This window comes from Globicephala melas, chromosome 19 (genome assembly GCF_963455315.2).
Source record: "Globicephala melas chromosome 19, mGloMel1.2, whole genome shotgun sequence".
NCBI classification, from domain to species: domain Eukaryota; kingdom Metazoa; phylum Chordata; class Mammalia; order Artiodactyla; family Delphinidae; genus Globicephala; species Globicephala melas.
The window spans coordinates 52,294,587-52,320,177 of record NC_083332.1 but is presented as its reverse complement, the minus strand read 5'-3'; the positions used below and the strand labels follow the sequence as shown (position 1 = coordinate 52,320,177).

At 42.0% G+C, this 25,591-nt stretch overlaps 1 protein-coding gene across 2 annotated transcripts in view; it reads left to right on the top strand.

Moving 5' to 3' along the window:
• ADAMTS18 (ADAM metallopeptidase with thrombospondin type 1 motif 18) overlaps positions 1-25,591 on the top strand; it is a 156,855-nt gene that overhangs the window by 106,702 nt on the left and 24,562 nt on the right. For both annotated transcript variants that reach the window (XM_060289772.1, XM_060289773.1), the window contains 5 exons: positions 546-676; positions 1,505-1,628; positions 2,576-2,820; positions 21,368-21,509; positions 24,131-24,257. In XM_060289772.1, coding sequence (XP_060145755.1) covers positions 546-676; positions 1,505-1,628; positions 2,576-2,820; positions 21,368-21,509; positions 24,131-24,257 — 769 coding nt within the window. The remainder of the gene's footprint in view (positions 1-545; positions 677-1,504; positions 1,629-2,575; positions 2,821-21,367; positions 21,510-24,130; positions 24,258-25,591) is intronic.

The following is a 25,591-nucleotide window of genomic DNA, read 5'->3' as shown; positions in this document are numbered from 1 at the left end:
TGACCATATGCCTTTTTTCCAAAGTGCCTAGAATTTTCCCTCTTAGCAGACTGAATAAATACGTAAAATAATCCGTGTCCTAAATCACAGTCAGCAGACTATGACCTGTGGGCCAAATCTGGCCCGTTTTTTAAAAATAACGTTTTATTGGGACACAGCAATAGTCCTTCATTTACGTATTGTCAGTGGCTGACCTCAGGGCCTGTAAAGCCTTAAATATCTACTATCCAAGGAGGGTAGTGACACAACCCACCAACCACGTGTATTATGGCTCTTACTCAGGATTAGAGAAATAAAATTCTCATGTATCAATGTTAGAGCAGACTTTATGTGGACTACTAAAAGGAACTCATGTTTTTAAAAGCCACACACATCTGCCCTCGGGCATGCCCTTGCACACACACCCCGCCAGAAAACTGTGTGTAACATCTTCCATCTTGATCATAATAGCTTTCTAATTAAATTTAACTCATCTTTTTGGTACTCGTGTCATTTTTCTATGATTTCCTCTTGACCATGACCTCTTTTGGTCTCTTTGCTTCTAGAGGAAGATCGATGTAAGCTGTACTGCAAGGCTGAGAACTTTGAATTCTTTTTTGCCATGTCCAGCAAGGTGAAAGACGGAACTCCTTGCTCCCCACACAAAAATGATGTTTGCATTGATGGGATTTGTGAAGTAAGAGAACATCTTTGCTTTGGGGTGTATGGTCATGCTTGTGTTGCCTCCTATCAAATGCATAGTGTGAGACGTGTTCCAAGAGATTCTTGGGTCTGGATAAAAGCAGGTGGTGTGGGGGGAAGAGGGTAACATTTTCCAGTTGGATGTGAGTTTTATCTCCAAATTCCCTCTTAATTTCTGCGTGACCCCCGTCCAGTGATTTGAGTTATCTTTTCACTCTTTCCACATATGGAGATGATGATATATCCTACTTTACACAGTAGTTGTCAAAATTCAATTAGAATGTAAATAATAGTAGTAGACTTTTCTTTCGTGTTCACTAAGTATTTTCACTCTGTGATTAGAACCTCATAAGTGTGTTTGGAAAGAGCACTCTGTTTATTTCGGATTAGTTTTTCTTTTCCTTCCGGTATCCACTTTCTCTTTGGTCTTAATTGGATTGTGAGCTCTGTGATCTTTTAAGGGTTGTGTGTGTGTTCGTGGTGGGGAAGGGGGTGGTGTCCCAGCATTTTTATGTTTCACTGGTAGAGCTGGCCTGAATAAATTCCCCTCCCATTAGTAGCAGTGGTGACGTTTCATTCCAGTTTTACAGATGTCTGTAAGTTATGTAACTTACCTAATCTTACATCCAGTCATGACAGAGGAAGGATTTGAATGCCTGGTCAAACTTGAGACTCTGCTTTTAACCATAAAGCTGCCCTACCTTCCTAATGTTCAGTAAATATGGAAAACCATGTATCTCTTGGTTATTCAAAGCTACTGGCTTCTATAGTCTTTGACTTTTCTCCCTTTTTTTTTTTTTTTTTTTTTTTTTTTTGGTGACAGCCAGTGGGATGCGATCATGAACTTGGCTCTAAAGCAGTTTCAGATGCCTGTGGTGTTTGCAAAGGTGACAATTCAACTTGCAAGATTTATAAAGGCCTGTACCTCAACCAGCACAAAGCGAATGGTAAGTGATGCTGCAAATTCAGTGCTGTCATTGGTGGGACACACCCTTTGCTGCTGAGCAAACTTAAGTCATGCTAAGTACGCTTGAGCCTTTTACTAACTCACCTGACACACAGTAGATGATGGCTTTTAGTGCTTATGCAAGAGCAAGGGAGAATTGGTGGGTTTTTCGTGTGAGTAGTTTCATCAATACATACATCCCAGGGCTTCCCTGGTGGCGCAGTGGTTGAGAGTCCGCCTGCCGATGCAGGGGACGTGGGTTCGTGCCCCGGTCTGGGAGGATCCCACATGCCGTGGAGCGGCTGGGCCCGTGAGCCATGGCCACTGAGCCCGCACGTCCCGAGCCTGTGCTCCGCAACGGGAGAGGCCAAAGCAGTGAGAGGCCCCCGTACCGCAAAAAAAAAAAAAAAAAAAAAATCCCGGAGGGGTGTTCAACAAACGCCTTTCTGCTTAGCAATTTCAATATTGTGACCAGGCTGCCATACGCCCCACGTGCATTTGTTAAACAAAGAATGTATTATGGAACTTAGATGGTCCACACTTACAACGTTAGATGAATATTTGAAGCAATTGTCTATCTTGAGTAGAATTGAACTTTGAGCCCTGTCTTCTGCACATCACTGTTGAGAATAGGTGGCTCCAAGTTTTTTCCAGGTAGATTAAAAATAAAAAGCATCCTTGAGTTGCATGGCCTTTGTTGTTCTGCAAAAGGGAAGAGTGTTTCCTGTCCACACACATGTGCTTGGGAAAAGGTCACCCGTTTTCTCTCTCTGGTGTTCCTACCACTTGGAAAATGAAATAACTGAGTGTTTTCACTTCATAAGAGTAGAAAGGAATGTCAGCTGATGATCGAACTCCCCACTCTGTAAAAATGGCCACTACCTGTCTCTGAGCCCATCTCCAGTGCACGACGTGGATGTCAGAAATACTCTGTTCTTTTCCACTTAGAATATTATCCGGTTGTCACCGTCCCACCGGGCGCCCGCAGCATCGAGGTCCAGGAGCTTCAGATATCCTCCAGTTACCTCGCCGTCCGAAGCCTCAGTCACAAGTATTACCTCACGGGGGGCTGGAGCATCGACTGGCCAGGGGAGTTCGCCTTCGCGGGGACGGTGTTTGAGTACCAGCGCACCTTCAACCACCCAGAACGCCTGTCCGCGCTGGGACCCACCAATGAGACCCTGGTCTTTGAAGTAAGCCCCTTCTCTTTATTCAGTTCTCAGTGCCTCTTGCGGAATTTATAGTGATGACCCCGATTTGAGCTAGCTTACAAAAATCCTAGTTCACATTTGCTTCCTAATAGGCTAAATCTCAATGTGCAAAGGGGAAAAGACAGCAGCTCCATCTGGGGGAAGCGGGCAGGGATCCAACGGGTCCCGGAGAGAATGTGTTGATGTTCACGTGCAGGTGCCCACCTTTCACGGGTACACTTGGCTGTTGTGATAGCTGAGGGATATACAAGGAATCGTCTTTACCTGATTCCAGTTTGTGTGTGTCTGCTGTTGGGATCACCCATTGTGGCTGTTCATCACATAGATCAGTAGTTGCAGCACACGGGCTCAGTAGTTGTGGCATGCAGAGTGATGTAACAGAAAGCACACTTGCTTGATGTCAAGAAAGTTTTAGTCATAGCAAACCACCTTACTTTTGTAAGCTATCATTTCTTTAGAGGTGAGAAAAGAAAAAAAATAAGTGGGTAATGATGAGGATAATAAAAACAGCCACCATGTCTGCAAATGACTCTGTAACGCAATTATCCTGGGTACATTTTCTTCGGTCCTCGTCACGTCTCTGGGTTTGCTTTTTCCAGTTTGTAAAATGGGGCTAATTGTGCGCTTTCAGAGGCACGTGATTTGCTTGAGGTTGTGTAGAAGTCGTGGCCACCAGGTACTGAGGACTCATGTGACCAGGCACTCCTGTTAGTCACGTGGAGTTTCAATTTCTCACTTGCAAAATTGGGATAGAAAACCTATCTCACTGACTTGCCAGCAAAATAAGCAATGAAGTGTGAAGAAATGTTAAAAGATTTGCCTAACTCATATAGCTAGGAAAAAAGCAGAGTTGAGTTGGAGTCCAAATCTTTTCCATCTACAAGTATGATATCTCCTCTCAGTCCAGTCATACTGCTATACTCTTCTGGAATCAAGGAAACATAAGCTTAATTCAACTATTATTATTATTGTTATTATTTAAGGTACTAGTCTTAAACATTTACTAAGGAAGATGAATTTAAAAAAAGATAGTTTAAAAGTATGACTACATATAACTTTTTTCCCCCTTGAAGGGACCTATTTTATTTTATTTTAATTTTTGCTATGAAATACTTTTTTTTTGGCTGTGTTGGGTCTTCGTTGCTGCACGCGGGCTATCTCTATTTGCAGCGAGCAGGGGCTACTCTTCATTGTGGTGTGCGGGCTTCTCATTGTGGTGGCTTCTCTTGTTGTGGAGCACGGGCTCTAGGTGTACGGGCTCAGTAGTTGTGGCATGCAGGCCCTAGAGCGCACGGGCTTCCGTAGTTGCGTTGCGCGGGCTCTAGGGTACGCGGGCTTCAGTAGTTGTGGCATGGGCTCAGTAGTTGTGGTGCGTGGGCTCTAGAGCTCAGGCTCAGTAGTTGTGGCGCACGGGCTTAGTTGCTCCACCACATGTGGGATCTTCCCCGACCAGGGATAGGACCCATGTCCCTTGCATTGGCAGGTGGATTCTTAAGCACTGCGTTTTTTATTTTTTTAATTTTTATTTTATATTAGAGTATATTTGATTAACAATGTTGTGTTAGTTTCAGGTGTACAGCAAAATGATTCAGTTATACATATACATGTATCTATTCTTTTTCAAATTCTTTTCCCATTTAGGTTAATACAGAGTATTGAGCAGAGTTCCCTGTGCTATACAGTACGTCTTTGTTGGTTATCTATTTAAAATATAACAGTGTGTACATGTCAATCCCAAACTACCAATCTATCTCTTCCCCTCACCCTTCCCCCTGGCAACCGGAAGTTCATTCTCTAAGACTATGAGTCTATATCTGTTTTGTAAATAAGTTTATTTGCATCTTTTTTTTTAGATTCTCCATATAAGTGATATCATATGATATTTGTTTTTGTCTGTCTGACTTACTTCACTTAGTATGTTAATCTCTAGGTCCATCCATGTTGCTGCAAATGGCATTCTTTTTAATGGCTGAGTAATATTCCATTGTATATAGACTAAACATAACTTTGGATTCTAAGTCAGATGTTGTACCCATTGTATGGTTAAGAGTACAGACTCGTAATTAGCTATGTAACTTGGACAAGTATCTTCACCTCTGTGTCACTTAATGTCCACATTTGTAAAAATGGGCAAACAATACCAGCTAACTGTCAGTGCTAGCATAAGAAGAATTTAAGGTAACTTCAGTGCTTACAGAGTGCTTGGCGCATAACGTTTCTAACTGTTACCATACTTCTGCCTTCTGAGCATATAACAGATATATTTTTTAAAAACCTAAACCTCAGACCATGATGAGCAAACTGGCAACCACAGGCCAAATCCAGCTCCCAGATCTTCATAATTTTTAAAAAATGGATCAGAGGTTTAATATCAGATGATTTCTTATAAAAATATAGATTTTGACATCTTTCACGAAAAAGGAACTTCTGGTCCCAGTAGATATTTGAGTTTGCAACCCTGGCCCTAGGTCTTGACCGTGAGTTAATTTCCCATTATCTTGTGAACTTGAGACACTAGGTCCTGTCATCTCTGTCTGTGTGATAGAAGGTCCTGCAAAGATTTCACAATTGAGAGCAGCTGTCTTTAGGAAATGGTCTTCCAACCCTCTCAGGTCTTTTTTTTTTTATATTGGAGTATAGTTGATTTACAATGTCGTGTTAGTTTCAGGTGTACAGCAAAGTGATTCAATTATACATATACATGTATCTATTCTTTTTCAGATTGTTTACCCATATAGGTTATTACAGAGTATTGAGTAGAGTTCCTTGTGCTATACAGTAGGTCCTTGTTGGTTATCTACTTTATATATAGTAGTGTGTGTGTGTGAATGTGTGTGTGTGTGTTAATCCCAAGCTCCTAATTTGTGTATGTGTGTGTTTACATATTTATTTTTTTAACATCTTAATTGGAGTGTAATTGCTTTACAATGGTGTGTTAGTTTCTGCTTTATAACACAGGGAATCAGCTATACATATGCATATATCCCCATATCTCCTCCCTCTTGCGTCTCCCTCTCACCCTCCCTATCCCACCCCTCAAGGTGGACACAAAGCACTGCCAAGCTCCTGATTTATCCCTGCCTGCCACATTTCCCCTTTGGTAACCGTAAGTTTGTTTTCTAAATCTGCATGATTGTTTTATAAATAAGTTCATTTGTATAATTTTTTTAAAATTAGACTCCCTATATGAGTGATATCATATGGTATTTTTCTTTCTCTGTCTGACTGACTTCACTTAGTGTGATAATCTCTAGGTCCATCCATGTTGCTGCAAATAGCATTATTTCATTCGTTTTTATGGATGAATAGTATTCCATTGTATATATGTACCACATCTTCTTTATCGATTCCTCTGTTGATGGACATTTAGGTTGCTTCCATGTCTTGACTGTTGTAAATAGTGCTGCAGTGAATATTGGGGGCCCATGTATCTTTTCGAACCATGGTTTTCTCTGGATAAATGCCCAGGAGTGGGATTGCTGGATCATATCGTAGTTCTGTTTTTAGTTTTTTAAGGAACCTCCATACTGTTCTCCATAGTGGCTGCACCAATCTACATTCCCACCAACAGTGTAGGAGGGTTCCCTGTTCTCCACACCCCCTCCAGCATTTATTGTCTGTAGACTTTTTTTGTGTGTGTGTGTGTGGTACATGGGCCTCTCACTGTTGTGGCCTCTCCTGTTGCGGACACGCAGGCTCAGTGGCCATGGCTCACGGGCCTAGCCGCTCCGCGGCATGTGGGATCCTCCTGGACCGGGGCACGAACCCGTGTCCCCTGCATCGGCAGGCAGACTCTCAACCACTGCGCCACCAGGGAAGCCCTGTCTGTAGACTTTTTGATGATGGCCATTCTGACCAGTGCGAGCTGATACCTCGTTGTAGTTTTGATTTGCATTTCTCCCATAATTCGTGATGTTGAGCATCTTTTCGGCCATCTGTGTGTCTTCTTTGGAGAAATGTCTATTTAGATCATCTGCCCATTTTTTGATTGGGTTGTTTCTTTTATTTCAGGAGATGAGATTAGGAACCCCAAATCAAATTGGACTATTGTTAGGGTAGTTTGAAGCTCAACAATGAATCAAGGCCCTAAAATCACCCTGTAATTACGCCTAAGGCATAGGAATTGAACTTTCTGGTTAAAGATTTTGAGACTTTTTATTCAGTCCTAATTTTTTAGGTGCATATGTTTATTTCTTTCTATCAAGCATTTGAGCAGCAAACATCTTTTCCATTTCTTTAGAAAAGGTGTATTTTCTTTAGAGAGGTATATTTAGCTTGCAAGGGATTCGTTTTAGAGCAACATGGTTTCATTAGTTTTGCCACGAGGCCTTTGATCCATCTCTAAGCAGATGTACACAAACCAAGTTCTGTGGCTAGAAAGTTACCAGATTGGAAGGTGGGTGTCTCTCAGGGCTTCTGCCCCGGGCAACCAGAACTAAGTCCAAATGATTCCTCGTAAGAAATATGTGTTTTACTACTTGATGACAAGCAGCTATTTTTTGTTGTTGCTGTTTCTCTGTCCAGTTTTCATCATCACAAAGCCATTCCGGTAGGTTTTCACAGTTCTGTTTGTAATTTAAGGTTTGCTGTTAAACATACGTTATCTGCGGGAAAACCACAACAAAGAATGAGACAAGAAGTGATGGAAAGTGCAAAGCAGAATCGCAGAGTTCCTTCTGACTTTCATCTTTAGAACCTGAATGTCCCCTGTCATTGTCTGTGTTGATCAAATTGACCAGATAACGGCCACATTGTCACCGAGCGCTATGCCAGCCTGAAGCTGAGAATTTTTATTTGGGCTTTGCTTAATTGAAGCGTAACTCCTTATCTCACTCATCTCCATTATTTAGTGCTGATTAAAAGTAAATCTTTGGACTGTTCACCAGATCCAAACATTTTCCTGACGATTAGGAGCTATTTTTGAGAAATGAAAGGGTGGCCTCAATTGGTGATGGAGTTCTGCAGAATCGGTCAGGTTCGTCATCGATTTTCTTACAGGGAATTCCCAGGCGGTCCAGTGGTTAGGACTCCTCTTTCTCTCTGCCGAGGGCCTGGGTTCAATCCCTGGTCGGGGAACTAAGATCCCACAAGCCGTGGGGCACGGCCAGAAAACAAACTAAGAAACAAACAAAAACAGCTGGATTGTCCTTGCAGATACAGACACCTCCTCGGGGGAAAAACGCAAACACACAAACAATCAAAATGTAAGGATAAATTATTGGATAGATCTAGTAAAATTATAAAAACATAAAGTCTTCCCCAGGTTCAACTGGATATGTACGGTTTTATAAAATAATTTTCCTACTATATAAATAGGGTAAAAACTATAATAAGATCTCTATAAATACAAAATTGTAGTTTCACCACAATGCAGTAAGGTCACATTTGCTTAGCTGTTGTTTTTACAAAGTCTTACTTTATGTATACATTCTACTTAGAGATTCCATGAAAGCTTCAATTGATGTCCTAAGAATGTGACTTGTCTGAAAATATTCCAGAGGGAAACATGTATGATTAATTGGTCATGCCTTGCTTGTATGTTTTAAAGGAGTTATGGTTTCATTCAAAACTTGCAACTATTTTAGGAGATTTTAAAAAATCCAATCCAGTAACCTCGTATTATGTCTATTTTATCTTTTCAAAGAATTTGGGCTAATGACTTTAATATTTAAATTGTACTTTATTGCTCTCAGGAGAACATCATCAAATTTCAGGTCGGTTTTTATCGCATGCTCATGCCTTTCCAAAATCGAGAGAACACAGTGACTTTAAAAACTGAAAATCACAATAAGCGATAAATTACATTTTCCAAAACTAGGCTATATATCAACATCCAAGTAATCCATGGCCTTCTTCTTTAAAGGAAGTTAAATAAAGTTCATATGCCTTTCCATGCAACTATGAATTGAACTAAAATGAATACTTTTGGAGCCAAAAATATGTTCAGTCCAATACGAAATGTTGAATGTGTTTCACAGTCCTGTGGGATGATGAAAGTGGGAACCTACCAAAATGGAAAGTGCTGTTCTATCCACAGAAAGTATAAGCCTGTGAAAGAAAGCACTTTCTCTCTTGGCCGCTTAAAATGACTGCACGTCCACCGAGCTCATATTATAGTGTAAAATTCAGCAGAAGGGTGTGTTTGCCAGAACACATGAGGATAGCAGTGTAAGGATAACGTCCCTTTTTATATCTCATTCATTTATTTTAATCAGATCCTCCCAATATCTTAGCTAAGTCTTATCTTCAACTACTTTGGCATGTGTTGATTTAGGTAGCTACCTTCAAAGCAGTATTCCTCTGTTTCTTTTCTCTTGACGTCTGATAGAAGAAAACTAAACTTTTGTTGAGTGCCCATTTGGGCCCAGCCCTGTATAGACATTGGAGATGCACCAGTGGTTAAGACATAAATCATGTCACCAGATCATTATAGTCTCAGGTCTTTAAAAAATGTAAAGAGCGAGTTTTGGTAGGTTGATCCCATTCTTTTTGGAAGCAACGTGGGTTTGAACAGGGAACATCTCTATAAATAGTTGGTGATACGGGTCACTCAGATACTACTCTGTCACTTTGCATGAGTCACTTAAACTATCTGAGGCCCAGTCTTCTCATTTGGGAAATGATTTCCCCAGACTAAACTAATATTTTCTACTCTGTCCTGTAACACTGTCTTGAAGCACTTCTAAGCACCTGAAACCCTATGTTGCCGAAAGATGACTTAACTCCTCTTCGTAGATTCCACAATTGGCACAGTATCTGGAACGTCGTGGTCACTCAAAAACAAAAATTTACTGAATGAATGACATCCAGTGATAAAGTTCATTCATTCATTTAAAGAGTAGAAGGACTTCCCTGGTGGCACAGTGGATAAGACTCCACGTTCACAATGTAGGGGGCCCAGGTTTGATCCCTGGTCAGGGAACTAGATCCCACATGCATGCCGCAACTAAGAGTTCACATGCCACAACTAAGGAGCCCACGAGCCGCAACTAAGGAGCCTGCCTGCCGCAACTAAGGAGCCCACGTGCTGCAACTAAGGAGCCCACCTCCTGCAACTGAGACCTGGTACAACCAAAGAAATAAATAAATATTAAAAATAAAATAAATAAATAGTAGAATCTTCTTCCCAAGTTGAAAAATCATACATGGAGACAATAAATCAAGTGCAAGGAGACTTTCTCTGACCAAAGTCAAGAGTGACAGGGCCCAGAGGCCAGCCTCTCCTCCCCATTTCTGCCCTTCTGTCCCAAACCACAGTCGTAATCTGAAGTTCTCTGAAAGGCTTAGACTTCTGCGGTACACATTTTAAAAACCACTGGATTTCTTCGTCTCTTAGGACTAGTCCTAGAATTGTACAGTTGAAAGTTAAGTACAGTGAAGGGCATTTAAATATTGAAATTTGATCTCCTCAGTTGCATTTGAGGAATCGATCTGCTTTCTGAAAGGCTTGCCTTTCCCAAAGTGAATAATTTACACATAAGAACTTGCTGACCAGTTAGCTCACAGTTGACTTACCTTCATCTGGGAGAACAGCAACTTGCCCTCCCAGGGTGGTGGGTTTAACAGATCTTTTCACTTATTTCTGGGTGTTTTCTAGTGCAAGGCAGGGGTAATGCAGTCCTGGGACAGATTGACTGCTGTCAGTTAACCTCAAGAAATAAGTGCATGGCCTGACACAAGTGTCTTCTGCTTCTGGTTATTTTTAATGTCAGAACTTTACAGAATGTCTTCATAGGGAAGCTCAGTTTAAATGGAAAACAGATTTTCACTTTTATCACCAAGGCATGTGTCTGCCTAATTTTCAAATACAGTCTCTGTTACAAACCTTCATTCTTCTCGGAACCCGGATTCTACATGGTCCAACATTAGCAACAGGTGGATGTCAATTTAGAGTGAGCTGGCCCCTTAATTTCCTCAGTGGCCAAGAGGAAATTCCTAAGGGTAATCAAGGATTTATATGATTGTCTGAGGTCTTAAATTTTTAGGCATTATTTAAGCCCATCAATCAACTTTTTATTTTGAAGTACAGACATACATATACATGTAAAGGACTTGGAGAAATGGAGCTAATGTTCATGACCCTGTATCATATTTCTGCGTTGCCCAGGGGAAAATGACTCACACACGTGCACACCCCAGCACAGAAAGAAATCAATATTGATTTGGCAACCATATACTTTCTGAGATCACTACAGACACAGTTATTATAAACTAGATAATTTCCACATCTTTCTTTATTTCAGCTTATCCCCTACAACGTGAGTCTGGCATAGAGTCTAAGGAATTTCTCATTGAACTAGTGCACTCATTAGTCATCTGAAAGATTTAAAAGTCAGCTTATATTTCAATAGTCTTCAGGATACTATGCGTAGACCTACCGTATTTATTTTACTGGGTTTGGGAACACAAGAAAAACTAAATCTTCTGCACATCACATAGCTAAATTGTGTGTGTGTGTGCGTGTGTGTGTGTATGTGTGTGTCTTGTACAAGGAATTAAATGTTGAAGTGGTAGAAATGTGAAAACTGAAGTTCAGAGTTGAAATTTACACGTCTTCGTTGAAAAATAATCGTTTAATCTGAAGTAGACGTCTATATGCTGGGCGTTTTGAGTATGGCTGAAAATTTAATGTTTTTCCGTTTTGAGATTGAGCTATAGGTAATGTAAGGTCACCGGTTTTGTCCTTTGTATAAGTGCAGTGCAAAAGCCCCGTTTAAGATATAATTTTAGGGAGCCTTGGCAATGAGAACGAAAAACACAAAAATTCTCTTTTCTTTTCGTGATTAGTGAAGGTGTCCACTTAGAGATGATGCATTCTTTAGAAGTGACTGAAGATCAGCTTTTTTTGCTAGCTGATGCACTCTCACACTCTCTCTCTCCCCCCACTTCTCCCCACCTCCCCCTTCCCCCTCTCATGCCCCTCCCCCCTTTCTCCTTCCTCTCCTTTATTCTCTTGCTCTGTTTCTCTCTGTCTCTGTTTCTCTATCTGTCTCTCTCTCACACACAACAGTGAATGAGTCATATTCTCCATCAAACTGTCATGCAATTGGAGGGCAGGTGAGGAAATTCACCATGAGTGTTTCATTTATAAAGTAACTTCATCTCTGTCTGATAAACAGTGAGTCAGGACGACATGATAACACAGGTTGCTAGTCTAGGGCTGAAATATGATCCCCTGTGTTTTTACAGCATTCCTTTTTTTAAAAAAAAAAGTCTTAAAAATGAAAGCTCTCCTTTATGTTAAGGATTTTTTTTCTCTCTCTGTTAAGAGGCAAAAGGGGGTGTTTAACTCTTTGAAAACCCTTTCCCAATGAATCGTGTACCAAGAGAGAATCCTGCAGCTGACAAATACAGCAGCCTTTGTAATGACAGTAAGTGAGAAATAGGTTAACCACAGGCCAGTTTCAAGGCAGAAAAAGACATCTAAAGAAAATTACTATAATAAACAACTTCCTCCGCTCTCTGGCAAAAGGAGATGATGGGGTGGCGGGGGACCAGGTAGACAGGCACATTGATCGCTGAGTTGACAGTGTGCGAGCATCACTGACAGAGACTCACCTTCTCAGCCAGCTCCTTCCTTGTGACCCTGCTGTCTGCATCCCCCGCCCCCCACAAGGGGAAGGGGCTGAAATGAGTAAAGATGTGCCTCACGATAAAATCAGTGTAAGGGAAAGTAGATTATCCAAGGAGCAGGGATGGGGTGAAGACACAAAACACAAAAGAGGCAAAGAAGTAATGGAGAATAAATTCAGAACAGATGATAGGAAACTCCAGACTCCAGAGGACGATTCAGATGTGCTTTCATGATGCCACATCATTTGTCTAGAGATTGCCATTTGCTATTTGAAGTGCAGGCCCCCAGTTAATTCATGGCAAATACTTCTGTGACAGGTCGGAGAACACTATTTCTCTTCACTAAACTCTGAGGAATGTTGATGAGTTGAATTAGAACTGTAGTCGGGGTTCAATGTGTCAGCCCACACCTTTGAAGCTGCCTCACAGATGTACTTCCAAGGCCCCGATCGGGGTCTTTGTGGTGCTGTGTCTTGTCAAATCCAACTCACTCACACCTAATAGCAGTGGTGATACCTGGTCATGTTTTTCAGACTTTGAAGCAAACAAGAAGGCAAAGACAACTGGCTGATTTTTCACATCACGAGGCTTCCAAAAAATCACAGGATTATACAAAAACAGGAATTCACACTACAAAACTATCCCTTCCCTGACTTAGCCAACGCGTAACGTACGGCGCAATTCATCATTTCTCGGAAGGGGTCAGTCTATAAAGTAGGTTGTATTTCAGCAGTTAAAACAATGGTGAAATCCAACAGATCTATAAATGCAGGGGAACATGGATTGAGGAGATTAAAAATCATGTATCCTTAAGTCAGATATTAGCGTGTTCAAGAAACAACGTTTTCAGGTTGGAACCCGATAGCACAATGTAAATGTTATAGCATGCTCTTGCATCCCAGTGACAACGTCTTTTCAACAGTTCATCCAGTTTTTAGAACTTTAAATTAGAATCCTAGATGTGACATTTCAGAGCTGGAGATGCAGTGTCCCAAGAGTTAAGATGTCCAGTTTGGGAGTCGGACAATATCAGAGACTTGCGTTCTCAGTGTTGCTACTGACTAGCTACGGGACCTTGTGTATTGGTGCATTCATCTACAGTACTAAGATATTAACAGCACTGTGCCTTCCTCATAGTATTGTTACCAGCTTTATTATTTTTTTTAATATTTATTTATTTGGTTGCCTCAGGTCTTCGTTGCGGCAGGCGGGCTCCTTAGTTGCGGCTCGCCGGCTCCTTAGTTGCGGCATGCATGTGGGCTCTAGTTCCTGGACCAGGGATCAGACCCGGGCCCCCTGCTTTGGCAGCGCAGAGTCTTATCCACTGCGCCACCAGGGAAGTCCCGAGTGTTGTTACTAGCTTTAAATGAGATAATGCTTGTACAGTGCTTTGCCTGGCATAACACTAAGTATTGCTGCTGTTGTTTTTTTAAAGCGATCAAGTACATTACTGAAGACAAGAAATAGGCTTCCAAGCATGCACTAAATAAAAAGTCGGTCTTCAGAACCTATGCATAACTCTTTAGTTTCCATGGGAGAATTAGGACAACTTCCTTAAAAGGAAAAAGGGGCCTTAAGTAATGAAACAAAAAAGAAGCTGATTGAAGGCATTTATAGTTTGCACATTAAAAATTAAAAGTGGGAGTGACAGAAAGCAAGCTGTTTACCCAAGATTACTCAATGTGTCCTTTGTTTTAACTTCGTGTGCCCCAAGCAGAGCCTGCATCCCCCTTCCTTCAGAGGGCAGTTGGTAGAGTCCAGCCCCGTCTGTGGTTTTCCAACTTAAGAAGCTGTAAATTTTATAGCTCCGCACCCTGCGGTCAGAACTGCTGAGTGCTGTGTCTGAAGTCAGGTGGTTGGTGTGTTAAAGGTAGACACTGAACAGTTCTACTGAGGACCTGGAAGCATTTAAGGAGGTTGCTTGCCAACTGTAAGTTAGAGACCCAGTGCCAGTTGGCTGGAAAATCCTCTGGACTGAGTCCAGTTAAGTAGACTGAACTGCTGGCAGTCTTTCCAAACTTGTGCATTTCGCAGCTGGGCTATACAGTCCGACGCGCAGCACGGGGCGTTATTGTGATGTTGTGCTATGATGGGGGGTGGGGAAGGGTTGTGGCATCCACGTGACCTGGAGGGCCTTTGTGTTCTCCACTAGTGCTGAAAAAAGTTATCGACTGCGCTTGACAGGGTCACTGAAAATATCTCTAAATAGATGTGAGCGATGGGAATTAGCATTTTCAAATGACGTATTGTTTCAGATGGGTTCGCTCCTCAGCATCTGCAGAGGCAGTTAGAATCTTAGCTACGCGGTTATCGCACATCGTCCCACGGTCCTGCTTCCGAGCGTCGGGTGGGTCGCACTGTCTGTGGTCAAGGTGATGGTCATGGTCACACTGAGGTACTTAGGTACAGCCGAGCCTGCCAGATTAGTGGGTGTCATCTCCACTGAGAGGAGTGGGCAAAGTCATTGTTAGACCGCAGGACCATTTAGAATTTGGAACATTTAAAATTGTGTCTTAAAACTGATGCAGGTGAGAAAACCTCAGCCTTCAGGTCGGGCAGAGGTGGCTTCATGGACGTGGAACCCGCAAAGTCACAGGGGACCTCGGACCCAGAAGTGCCTTATGTTTGGTTTACTGTTCTGTTGTCACCAGCTTGAAATCCTTAATCATTTTTTTAAACGAGGGGCCTTGCATTTCCATGTTCGTCTGGGCCCCGCAAATTATGTAGCCACTCCTGAGGGTGGGATTGACTTTTTTTTTTTTTTTTTTTGAACAAAGTCCAGTCTTTCTTCAGAATGGGGTAAAGGAGGGACTTAGAGATTCTTTCAGCCAGACGATCAGTCTATTTCCAAAGGATTGGCTATTGCAAGCATCAAACAGTAGAAGATAAGACAACTGCTGTGTATTCCATTCTCGGTTACTTTGTTCCTCATACAGGATTAGAAAAAGGGCAGAGAATGCCTAAATTATCATAGAGAAGCAAATAATGTAATTGGCAAATACTCATCTTTTATATATTTGGTCTTGGTGTCCATTTGTTTAAATAATTACTCTCTTTAAGAAGGCTTTGTGAGCTGATGTTAAAGTAAATTCTAAAGTGAGCTTTCTGCTGGTTTATACAAATACTGTCCTTCAGCCTACGTGATTACACATAGAACTCCCTGTGACCTTACAGATACACAGACATTGTAGTGAAGCCATGAGTCATCTGATTTTTTTTAAAGATGAGAGTCTTATTCATTTGTGCATTCAATGAATGCATTAATATGTCCAACAAAAAAAATATGAACAATATGTCCTGTAGGCCATTGGCTATAGAACTATACTAGTAATATGACAGTAACCAGCTACGACATATGTTATGAGTTAGTCATTTAAAGTTGCATAATTTTGTGCACATTTACAGTAAATCGTGGGAGTTATTCCTCTTCTTGACGTGGCTGCATAAGTAAGCTTCTTTTATTACCTTGATAGTATGAAATGGAGTAGTTGCCTTCTTGCTATTAACTACTTTTAGCGCAGACGTTTTACTTTTCAGAGGATCTTTACATATTTTTGCTTCACCTAAGGGAAGGAAGGTGGGAAACTCAATATGAAAGTTTGTCCTTGGGCTTCCCTGGTGGCGCAGTGGTTGGGAGTCCGCCTGCCGATGCAGGGGACGCGGGTTCGTGCCCCGGTCCGGGAAGATCCCACGTGCCGCGGAGCGGCTGGGCCCGTGAGCCATGGCCGCTGAGCCTGCGCGTCCGGAGCCTGTGCTCCGCAACGGGAGAGGCCACAGCAGTGAGAGGCCCGCGTACCGCAAAAAAAAAAAAAAAAAAAAAAAGTTTGTCCTTTTGGGGGGAATAGAAATCCTCAAAGAAAACAAATTCTATTGTTCTTTTGTGGCTTCTTGGCAGGAATCATCACCAAAATACTTCATTAATTAAGTAACAGCTACACAGTTTCCTTAGGCAGTCACGTGATCCCCTTCCCCCAGGTTCACAGGAACATTTGATTTCCCTTGGCAGGTTATACGACACTTCGTTTTTAACCTCTGAAGTAACCATATTATTTTTAAGCGTGGTTGTGTCCATCTCCTCCGCTAGAGAATACGGCTTCTTCTCATCCCTAGAGAGCCATGATCATGGAAATCCAAAGAGATGATGGCGGCTTAGACCAAGGAAGCAGCAGTAGCAATAGATAAAGTGAGACGTGGTCAGATTTGAGTAATATTGGAAGTAAAGATAACACCATTTCTTGGTCGATTAGGCGTGGGGTGTGAGGAAAAGAGAGGAGATCAACTTTCTATGTTAGCCTGAACAATTAGGAGGATTGGGTTGCCATGTTGTGAGACTGGGAAGAACAGCCTTTCAGAGAACAGGGTAGAAAATCCCGAGTTCGTTGTTAGACTTTGTTACACCTTTTAAACAAAGTAGAGATGCTCACTAGACAGTTAACTCTTCGAATGTGGAGGTCCGAGGATGGGCTTCATTTATAGCTGTCCCATATGGTAGCCACTACTCACACGTGGTTCTTTAAGTTTAGATTTAGATTAAATTAAACGTAACGTTTTATCCTTCAGTCACAATGTATACTACGGCTCAAGAGCCACGTGTGGCTTGTGGATGCCACATGGACCAACACAGGTTTATAGTGTAATACTTGTCATCATTGCAGAAAGTTCTACCGGAAAGCGCTGCTGTAGAGTTACGAATTTGGGAGTGGTCAACCTGTAGATTGCACTTAAACTACAGGACTGGATGAGATCACCTAGAAGGGTGAGGATAGAAAAACAAGAGGTCGAGAGGTTGGAAGTCAATCTGACATTGAATCATTAGGAAATAAGGATTCAGCAAAAGAAACTAGGAATGAAGGTCGGTCGGTCACTAAGGGAGGAAAAGAACTGAAATGATGGGTTTCTAATAGTGAGAACAGGAGGAAGTGATCAGCTATGTCCAGTGCTTGATGACTGGTTGAGTAAGACAAAGCCGTTGACTGTTGGAAATGACAAGGTGCCCTTGAAAGAGAGGTTTCAGTGATGTGGTGGGGAGGGATGCCTGAGAAGGAGGGACCACGGGAGAATGAGGGATACGCGGAGATCCAAAGTCAAGGCGACTCTTAGAGGGATTTTTGCTACAAAGGGAAACAGTGAATGTGAGCTGGAAGTGTATGTAGAGATGAGATCATTGTTTTCCTCTTGAGATGAGGGATATAATAGCATGTTCATGTGCTTATCGAATGATCCAATAGACAGGGACATTTCAATAAGGTTCAAGAGAGAGGGGACGACACTAGCAGCGATGCCCTTAAGTAGGTGAGGGAAGATGGGCTCCAGGGCAATAGTGGACAACCCGGCTGAGCATCCTGGGTAACAGAAGGAGAGGAGGAACGTGTGGGTCCAGACGCAGAAACACAGTTGACGGGAGAGATTGCCTACGTTCTCTTCTTGATGGTAGCATCAATAATATTTTATGGATTGCTTTACTGGAAGCCTAGGGAACCTTGACATCTTGGTTGTTTTTGTTTGTTTAATAGGGACGACACTTTGACCTTCACAGTCCTTTTTTTTCCTCCCTCTCTTAAATGCAGCCTGCTGTTCACAGCAACATCTTAAAAGTTTTACAGTGAAACCACATGCCACCGTATGGCCTAGGTTCTAGAATCTGTCTGAAAGGTAAAAGTAGAATATATTTCAAATGCTCATTGAAAATGTGCTAACCCACTGTTCAATCACCAGAACGTAAGTCCTTGACGTTCAAAAGGCAAGAACTAAAGTTCTTTCTAATTTTCTTTGCACTTCCATTGGGGATCCCTTTCCCCTGCGGCAGTGGAAGTCAGGATCTAGTCTGAACGTGGGGTGGGGTTGTACTAGGAAGCGGAGCTAGGTGAGTGGATTTCTGTCTCTGTCACACTTGCCCTTGAACTTGTCTATCTTATGTGCGTGTGTGCTGCAGCTCCATTGTGTTGTAATATCATCCCGACCTTGAGCCTTAGCTCACTGTAACTCTGATACATTTCACCTGTATTTTAGTGCCATGCTCGCACACGTGGTGTGCTGCGTTATTTTCTTCCCTACAAGATCTCTGCATTACTACCGCGTAAAGAAAATAGCAACCAAAAGTGTTACATTTGAGATATCACTTTAACTCAAGGAGAAATTGAGTTGAAATATCCATGGGCATCAGTATTACCTTCTGAATGTGAAATTCCTCTCAAAATTCTAGCTTGATTGTGAACAAAGCTCTGAAGTGTCTCTGTTTACATAATATCACATGAGAGACATTAAGAAAAACACTGCAGAACATCTCAAATAAGGAAAGCATTCTATTTATTCAAAATATATGAAATGTTATACCATACCTGAACACATGATTCCAAGAACGCTTTGTATCACTTAGCTGCAAAACTAAGAAAAGCAAAGGCTAGAAGGATCCTCGGAATTCAAAGACTCCTGAGACCTTGATTTTGAGAAGGTTTTCATTGGTGACTAAGGAGAATTAGGCATTTGTTGATTTTAATGGTACTACCTGTTGTGTTTTGTTTGCTTTTTGTTGTGGATGGGGGTGAGGGAAACAAAGACCCATCTGTTAACAATTTGGTTGTTTCTGGGAGCCACCAGGATTTGTTTTGTTGGATGACAAATGATGTCTACATCGTGGAATCTTCAGAGCAAGCCATAATACTTCTGGAGACATTTACGCTAATAGCAGAGTGGAAAGCATTTTGTAGCATCCTAAGGAGCGGTCTGGTGTAAGCTGCCACCCACCCAACTTTAATGGAGGTGGGATCCCACCAGACAGAGCCAGAGCCAGGAGTTCCTATTTTTAACCGAAACCTGCTTTGCTTCTCGGCCATGAATGCCCAGTTCTGGTGGTCACACACGTTTTTCACAAGACACGGGTTGGGAGAAAACCAGCTGTTTGTATTTACGCTTTGAGCTTGAAAGAAAAAACAAAGAGAAGTAGTTAAGAAAAGAGAAGATCGGGACTTCCCTGGTGGCGCAGTGGGTGAGAGTCCGCCTGCCGATGCAGGGGACGCGGGTTCGCGCCCCGGTCCGGGAGGATCCCACATGCCGCCGAGCGGCTGGGCCCGTGAGCCATGGCCGCTGAGCCTGCGCGTCCGGAGGCTGTGCTCCACAACGGGAGAGGCCACAACAGTGAGAGGCCCGCGTACCGCCAAAAAAAAAAAGAGAGAGAGGATCAGGAAGGGAGGCAAATAATGTGATAATGTGCTTGCCTAAACCAAAAACAAGGTGATATCCAGACACAGAAAACAAACTTAAGGTTACCAAAGGGGAAAGGGTCGGGAGGAGGTATAAATCAGGAGCTTGGGATGAACAGATACACACTACTATATATAAAATAGATGAACAACAAGGCCCTACTGTATAGCACAGGGGACTCTATTCGATATCTTTTTTTTTTTTTTTTTTTGCGGTATGCGGGCCTCTCACCGCTGTGGCCTCTCCCGCTGCGGAGCACAGGCTCCGGACGCACAGGCTCAGTGGCCATGGCTCACAGACCCAGCCGCTCCGCGGCACGTGGGATCTTTCCGGACCGGGGCACGAACCCGTGTCCCCTGCATCAGCAGGCGGACTCCCAACCACTGCGCCACCAGGAAAGCCCTATTCAATATCTTGTAATAACCTATGATGGAAAAGAATTTGAAAAAGAATATATATACATACACACATATGCGCACACACACACACACATAGATACACACACACCTATAACAGAATCACTTTGCTACACCTGAAAGTAACACAACATTGTAAATCAACTATACTCCAAGAAAAAAAAAAAGTGATATCTTACAGTCTTCAGGCACATTTTGTTGGAGGGCCGAAATTCTATTTCAATTTCATTCACCAGTCACCTGTGTGATCTTGCACAAGTTCATTCTTCTCAGTTTTTTTTTTTTTTCGATGAAAAAATAGACACCTACATTATAGAGTTGTTAGAGGACTCTTGAAATAATGCATAGAAAAAGCCCGGCAGAGTGTCTGACACCTGGGAAGTGCCTGATAGTGTCAGATTTATCCCAAGTCCTTGCCCTTTTGAGGTCAGATCCGTTCCAGTATATATATTACCAACCACGACGTCTGATCGTATTTCTTTTTGTCTTATCTGCTCATCCTGGTACACAGTTAACAGACACCTACTCTTTGGGCAGATTCTCTTTGGAAATCCTATTGGGAATCTGCCTGGATTCTAAGGTTGATGATAGGGATTCTAAGTGGGGTGTTCTAAGGTTTTCTGAGTGCTTCCCTTGTGTCTAGCATCTCCTGGCATCCAGGAGAGGGATTATAAGTTGTGGGCCAGGATAAATCATAAAAGTCTATATACGCTGATTCAATTTCAGCCGTTATCTCTGGAGCACCACCATGACTAGAATCTCTCTACGAGAGTTGTTGAACTGTCTGGTGTCATACCTAAAATAATAGAACAAAGATATATGGGCCAAAGGTTTGAGACCCTAGGGGGGGAAAAGACATTTCAACATCCCAAACCTGGGAGGTTCCACATATATCCACCCAGTATTCAATATGAGGATGATTTCTGCTGAGAGAGTTATGCCTATGTTGAGAGTTAGCATATTTTAGTATCATGCTAGGCTTTCAAGTTTAAAGTGAAGGTTGAGACCTCATAGTATAACCTCTCCTTCAACATAAGGTAAAAATCTATTTTCTTGCCTTATTCATTGGATACGCCTAGAACTGAGGGTTGTGGGCTCATAGCAAATGTCCTGTTTCCCTGCTGTCTTTCTAAATCCCAGTTCTGATGCTCTAGAGGTACACATGTTAAAGTGTCATGGGCAAACTTTAAATCGACATAAAACCTACTTGGGAACAATGATGTGAACCGGCTTTGAGGTCAAAATGGCATGCAAATATCTCTAAAATGTTCAGTGAGATTTCTGGAATTCCAGGGTCTGACCTGTATCTTGATCTCTGATTTGTATCTTACACTGTCCAGATTCTGATGCAAGGCAAAAATCCGGGGATATCTTGGAAGTATGCACTTCCCCAGGTCGTGAATGGAACTCAGCCAGCCTCAGAAAGACACAGCCACACCTGGAGCACAGTGCAGTCAGATTGCTCCTTCTCCTGTGGTGGAGGTAGTTGATTTCCTCACCGTCTTCCACGTCTCTCCTCAAACAGGGTCTTTCACTGGTTTGCAGGGTAGAAATAGAGACATAGTTGTAGAGCACAAACATGGACACCACGGGGGGAATAGTGGCGGGCAGGGGTGGTGGTGGGATGAATTGGGAGATTGGGATTGACATATATACACTATTATGTATAAAATAGATAACTAATAAGAACCTGCTGTATAAAAAAATTAAATTCAAAAAAACATTACAGCAACAGAAAAAAAAATGAAATTATGTTCTTCTACTTCAAAGTCATCCATGGTTCCTCTTTGCACTTGGATGAAACCCACGCTCCTCGTTGTGGCCCACTGGCCCCCGCGTGGTCTGGCCCCCGCCTCAGTTTCCTTTTGTAGAACCCCCCCTCACCTGCCCTGTTTTTTAAAAAAAAAACAAAAACAGGTTCTTTCACTCCAGACATCTTTCCATTGTATGGTTTAAATAAGCAACAAAAGAACTATCTCTATGGGAACTGTCACTGTAAGAAAAAAAAGCAAATATTATTTGTACTCTTCGGGGATTTTCCTAGGTAGAAAGGAACCCACTCACACAAATCTCAAGTCAGCCACAACCAGGACTCAAGAGTTAGGCATCTGAAACTTACAAGGGGGGGAAATAGAAAATATGTGTCCATTTCTTATAAGGATTGAGTCATTGATGGATTTTTCAGCTCACAGCTTCGTGTCTTTCTGTCCTGACTTCTCTGTTGTTGTCAGCCTCCCAGTGGGACTTAGAGAAGGTAGGGGCAAGACAGTGAAAACACACGCAAGGCAGACTTAAGACAGCGATCTGACACGTGGAAGCAGTGGCATTCCAGCCCCGCAGGGAAATGGATTAAATCCGAGAAATAGCCCTTGTAAGGAAGGGAAAAACAACAGCCATCCTCTCAGTGCGTAGACGGGAGGCATTTTATTTAGGTCCCAAAATATCACATATTGGTTGGTAAGTCAATCTTTGTCACACTTGCCCTTTGGGAAGAAGAATGAGTCCATAAATGAGTCCATGAAACCAAAGCATGAAGGTTGGTCCCTCATTTCCTCATGCTCAGAGCACCTGGTGACAGCAGGTGTCCCTACTGTGTCCATCCCACTGAGCAAAATGGGGCATCTTGGGACCAGAGACAGAGCAGAAATACAGAAAGTGAAGAAATTCTGTCTTCAGCTGCCCATGCTAGTTAACAAAATATGAAGAAATACTTCTTTTTTAAAATATATATGAAATAATTAAAAGGGAATATATTTTTTATTAATACACATTTTAAAAGCAATATGCTATAAAGAAGAAAATAATCTCCCATAATCTTTTAATCAGCAATAGCCAGTGTTAATACTTTGGTCTATATCGTATTCTTTTTCTTAAGCAAACATAAAAACACGTGTTTCACCTACTCAGACACATGCCACACATGTATCATTTTATGTTCTTTTTTTTCTTTTTTTAACAGAACAGAAACCATAATCTTTATGCTGTTTTTCACGTAGTCTTCAAGCATGAGCAGTTGTTCATGTATCAAATGCTCTTTGAGATCATTCGCGATAACTTCCTGGTATTCCAGAGAGAGCACAGGTTCCGTGGGAAAGAGAGAGAGTCAATCCATTTTCCATTTACAGGGAATAAATACAACCAAGGGGAGGATGCTGGACAAGTGCATTATGGGATTCTCCTTTGCCTTGAGTTAGCAACACCTTCGTGTGACTCACAGACCATAGCATGTCGGAAGTCTAAGAGAAGACAAGTCCAAATGAATACGTTCTCCAGAAGCAAACTCTTGACTTTAGGGAGTCCCAATATTTTGATCAGTTCCTCCTGAAAGCAGACCCCCTTCAACCTAATCATTCTAGCGGGCGTGACTTTTCACTGTTGCTCAGATTCCATTTTAAGGAAAAGTCCATGTGAATAAAGACAATTGAAAGAGGGGGCAGCGTTCCTATGTGGGGAGCTGACAAATACAGTTAATCACACACAAAATAAAGTGTATCTTGATGAGAGGTCCTGAAATGAATATCGAAAACAAGGCAGTGGGGTGAACAGACAGAAACAAAAAACCAGAGTCCTTGCGGACAAGTATGAACACATATTCAGTGAGTTCAACTTTTTGTTTATATGTGCACATACTCAGGCAAGTGTAGAAGATGCTTCATGAAAAAGCAAAATCTTAGAGTTTCCACACAGAATTCCCCCAAGATTTTTCTTTGCAGAACATTTTCCATTAGATATGTGCAGTGTGAGTTAAAGCTTCTGGGATACTTCCCTCAAACAGATATTGCCCCGTTTTCAAAATTGTTTTCAATTTCAAAATATTGCCCTGCCTTCATTACTATATCGTTCTAGAATCCACGGCAGTCTTGAAAACTAAGACGCTACATGTTAAAAACTATTAAAATATGAAAACTGTTGGGGGGGCGTGGCATGAGGGTGGAATTCACATGAGTTGTAGATTTTATCAGAAGGAAGTGTTTTCGTACAATATTTAGGTTCTGTATCTTCAGTAAATTATCAGAACCCTGGTAAACCCGAAGCTACACTTGGAAACTAAGCGGAATTGGTTACCTGCAATTTTCACTTTGTAACTTCTGATATCTTATTAGGTTACATAAGTGTCAAGGCCATTTGCTTACGGGATCAAAACACTCAAGTCAATTCCTCATTCTGCAATGCGAGAGCCAAGCCAGCAACTGAACCCAAAATGTGCAATGCCTTCTCCTGCCCTGCCTAGTAAGTCATCTGGAAATGTCCTTCTGGTTGCATCTGTACTTGTGTGCCTTTATTGTTGATAGGAGATGGTTGAAGCCACTGTTGACGCCTCTGATCCAAAGTGATTCAAAAAAAAGTCATTCAAAGATAGACAGAATACCCCCCGCCCCACCCCACCCCCAAAAAAAGTCAATATAAGAAAGGAGATGAGAGTTGCAGTTAAAATATATAACTTGAAAAACACAAATTTGCTTCAGACACTCAGACTCTGGCTATGCCAGCATAAGCTTGGGGTAAAAAAAAGGCATAAAGGCATCTTTTTTCAACCTTTTCATAGAGACCCCTCTTCTCTGAACTAAAACAGATATTTAAATAACACAGAATCGTATGTTAGTTAAATTTCTATGTGGTTGTATGCTTAACGTTTAGAGAGTCATCCAAGATTTTAAAAATCATATTACTCTGCAACCCATGAAGGCCCAAATGCAAATTACACAGTAGCAAGACACAAAGTTAAAAGGAAGTGTGTAGAGCCCAAGTGGTAACCCCATTTTTGATGAAGAGACACGGTGGGGAGCTCAGTGGGTTTGCTTTTGGATTGATTTTAGCCACACTACTATTTGAACGCTAATTTTAACTAATGTTCCCAGCCAAATGGAGTCTCTTCTTGTTTGATTTATCTTCTGCCAAATGTATTTATATAGAGTTGACAGGGTTTCTTCTGCAGCACTGTTGTGTTCCCTGCTGTTTCCGATCATCTTAATAAGTAGTGTTTGCTTTGTGGTGATGCGATTATATTGCACAGTCTTTTTATGTACATACATATTTTTTTCCCTGTAAATAGTGTATTTGTCATAATCGTTTGGGGCTTCAGCTCCCCACCAATCCCCTAGGCCCAAGTGTCAACTCCGTTTTTCCCTTAGAGTTTGGAACCAGCTGTATCCTGAACACAAAAAGGAGAAAGACATGTGGGGGGCTTCCATGGAATTTTCTCTCTTGCTAAGAAATGTCTGGCTCTAAAAATATCCCGTGGCTCTAAGACGTGATAACCAGACAGTGTTACTGATCCTTGTGGAATAATCTCTCCCTTAGATGGGGGGGTGTGTGCGCGCATGTGTGTGTACGTTTAGGTGCGTGTAGGGATTGTCAGTACACTTGAATGTAAGCTAATGTTTTCCTATTTTAAGCCTCCTTTCCATCATTGTTTATCTCCGCCAAGAAAAGAAAGAAACCCCATTCGTATGTACCTCCATGAAAAGGGAGAGAGAGCGTTAGTCATGCTTAACTCCCAGAACTTTCCTGATAGCTCCACGTAGAAATGATATTCTGTGCAGTAACTAGTTTGCTGGCTCTTT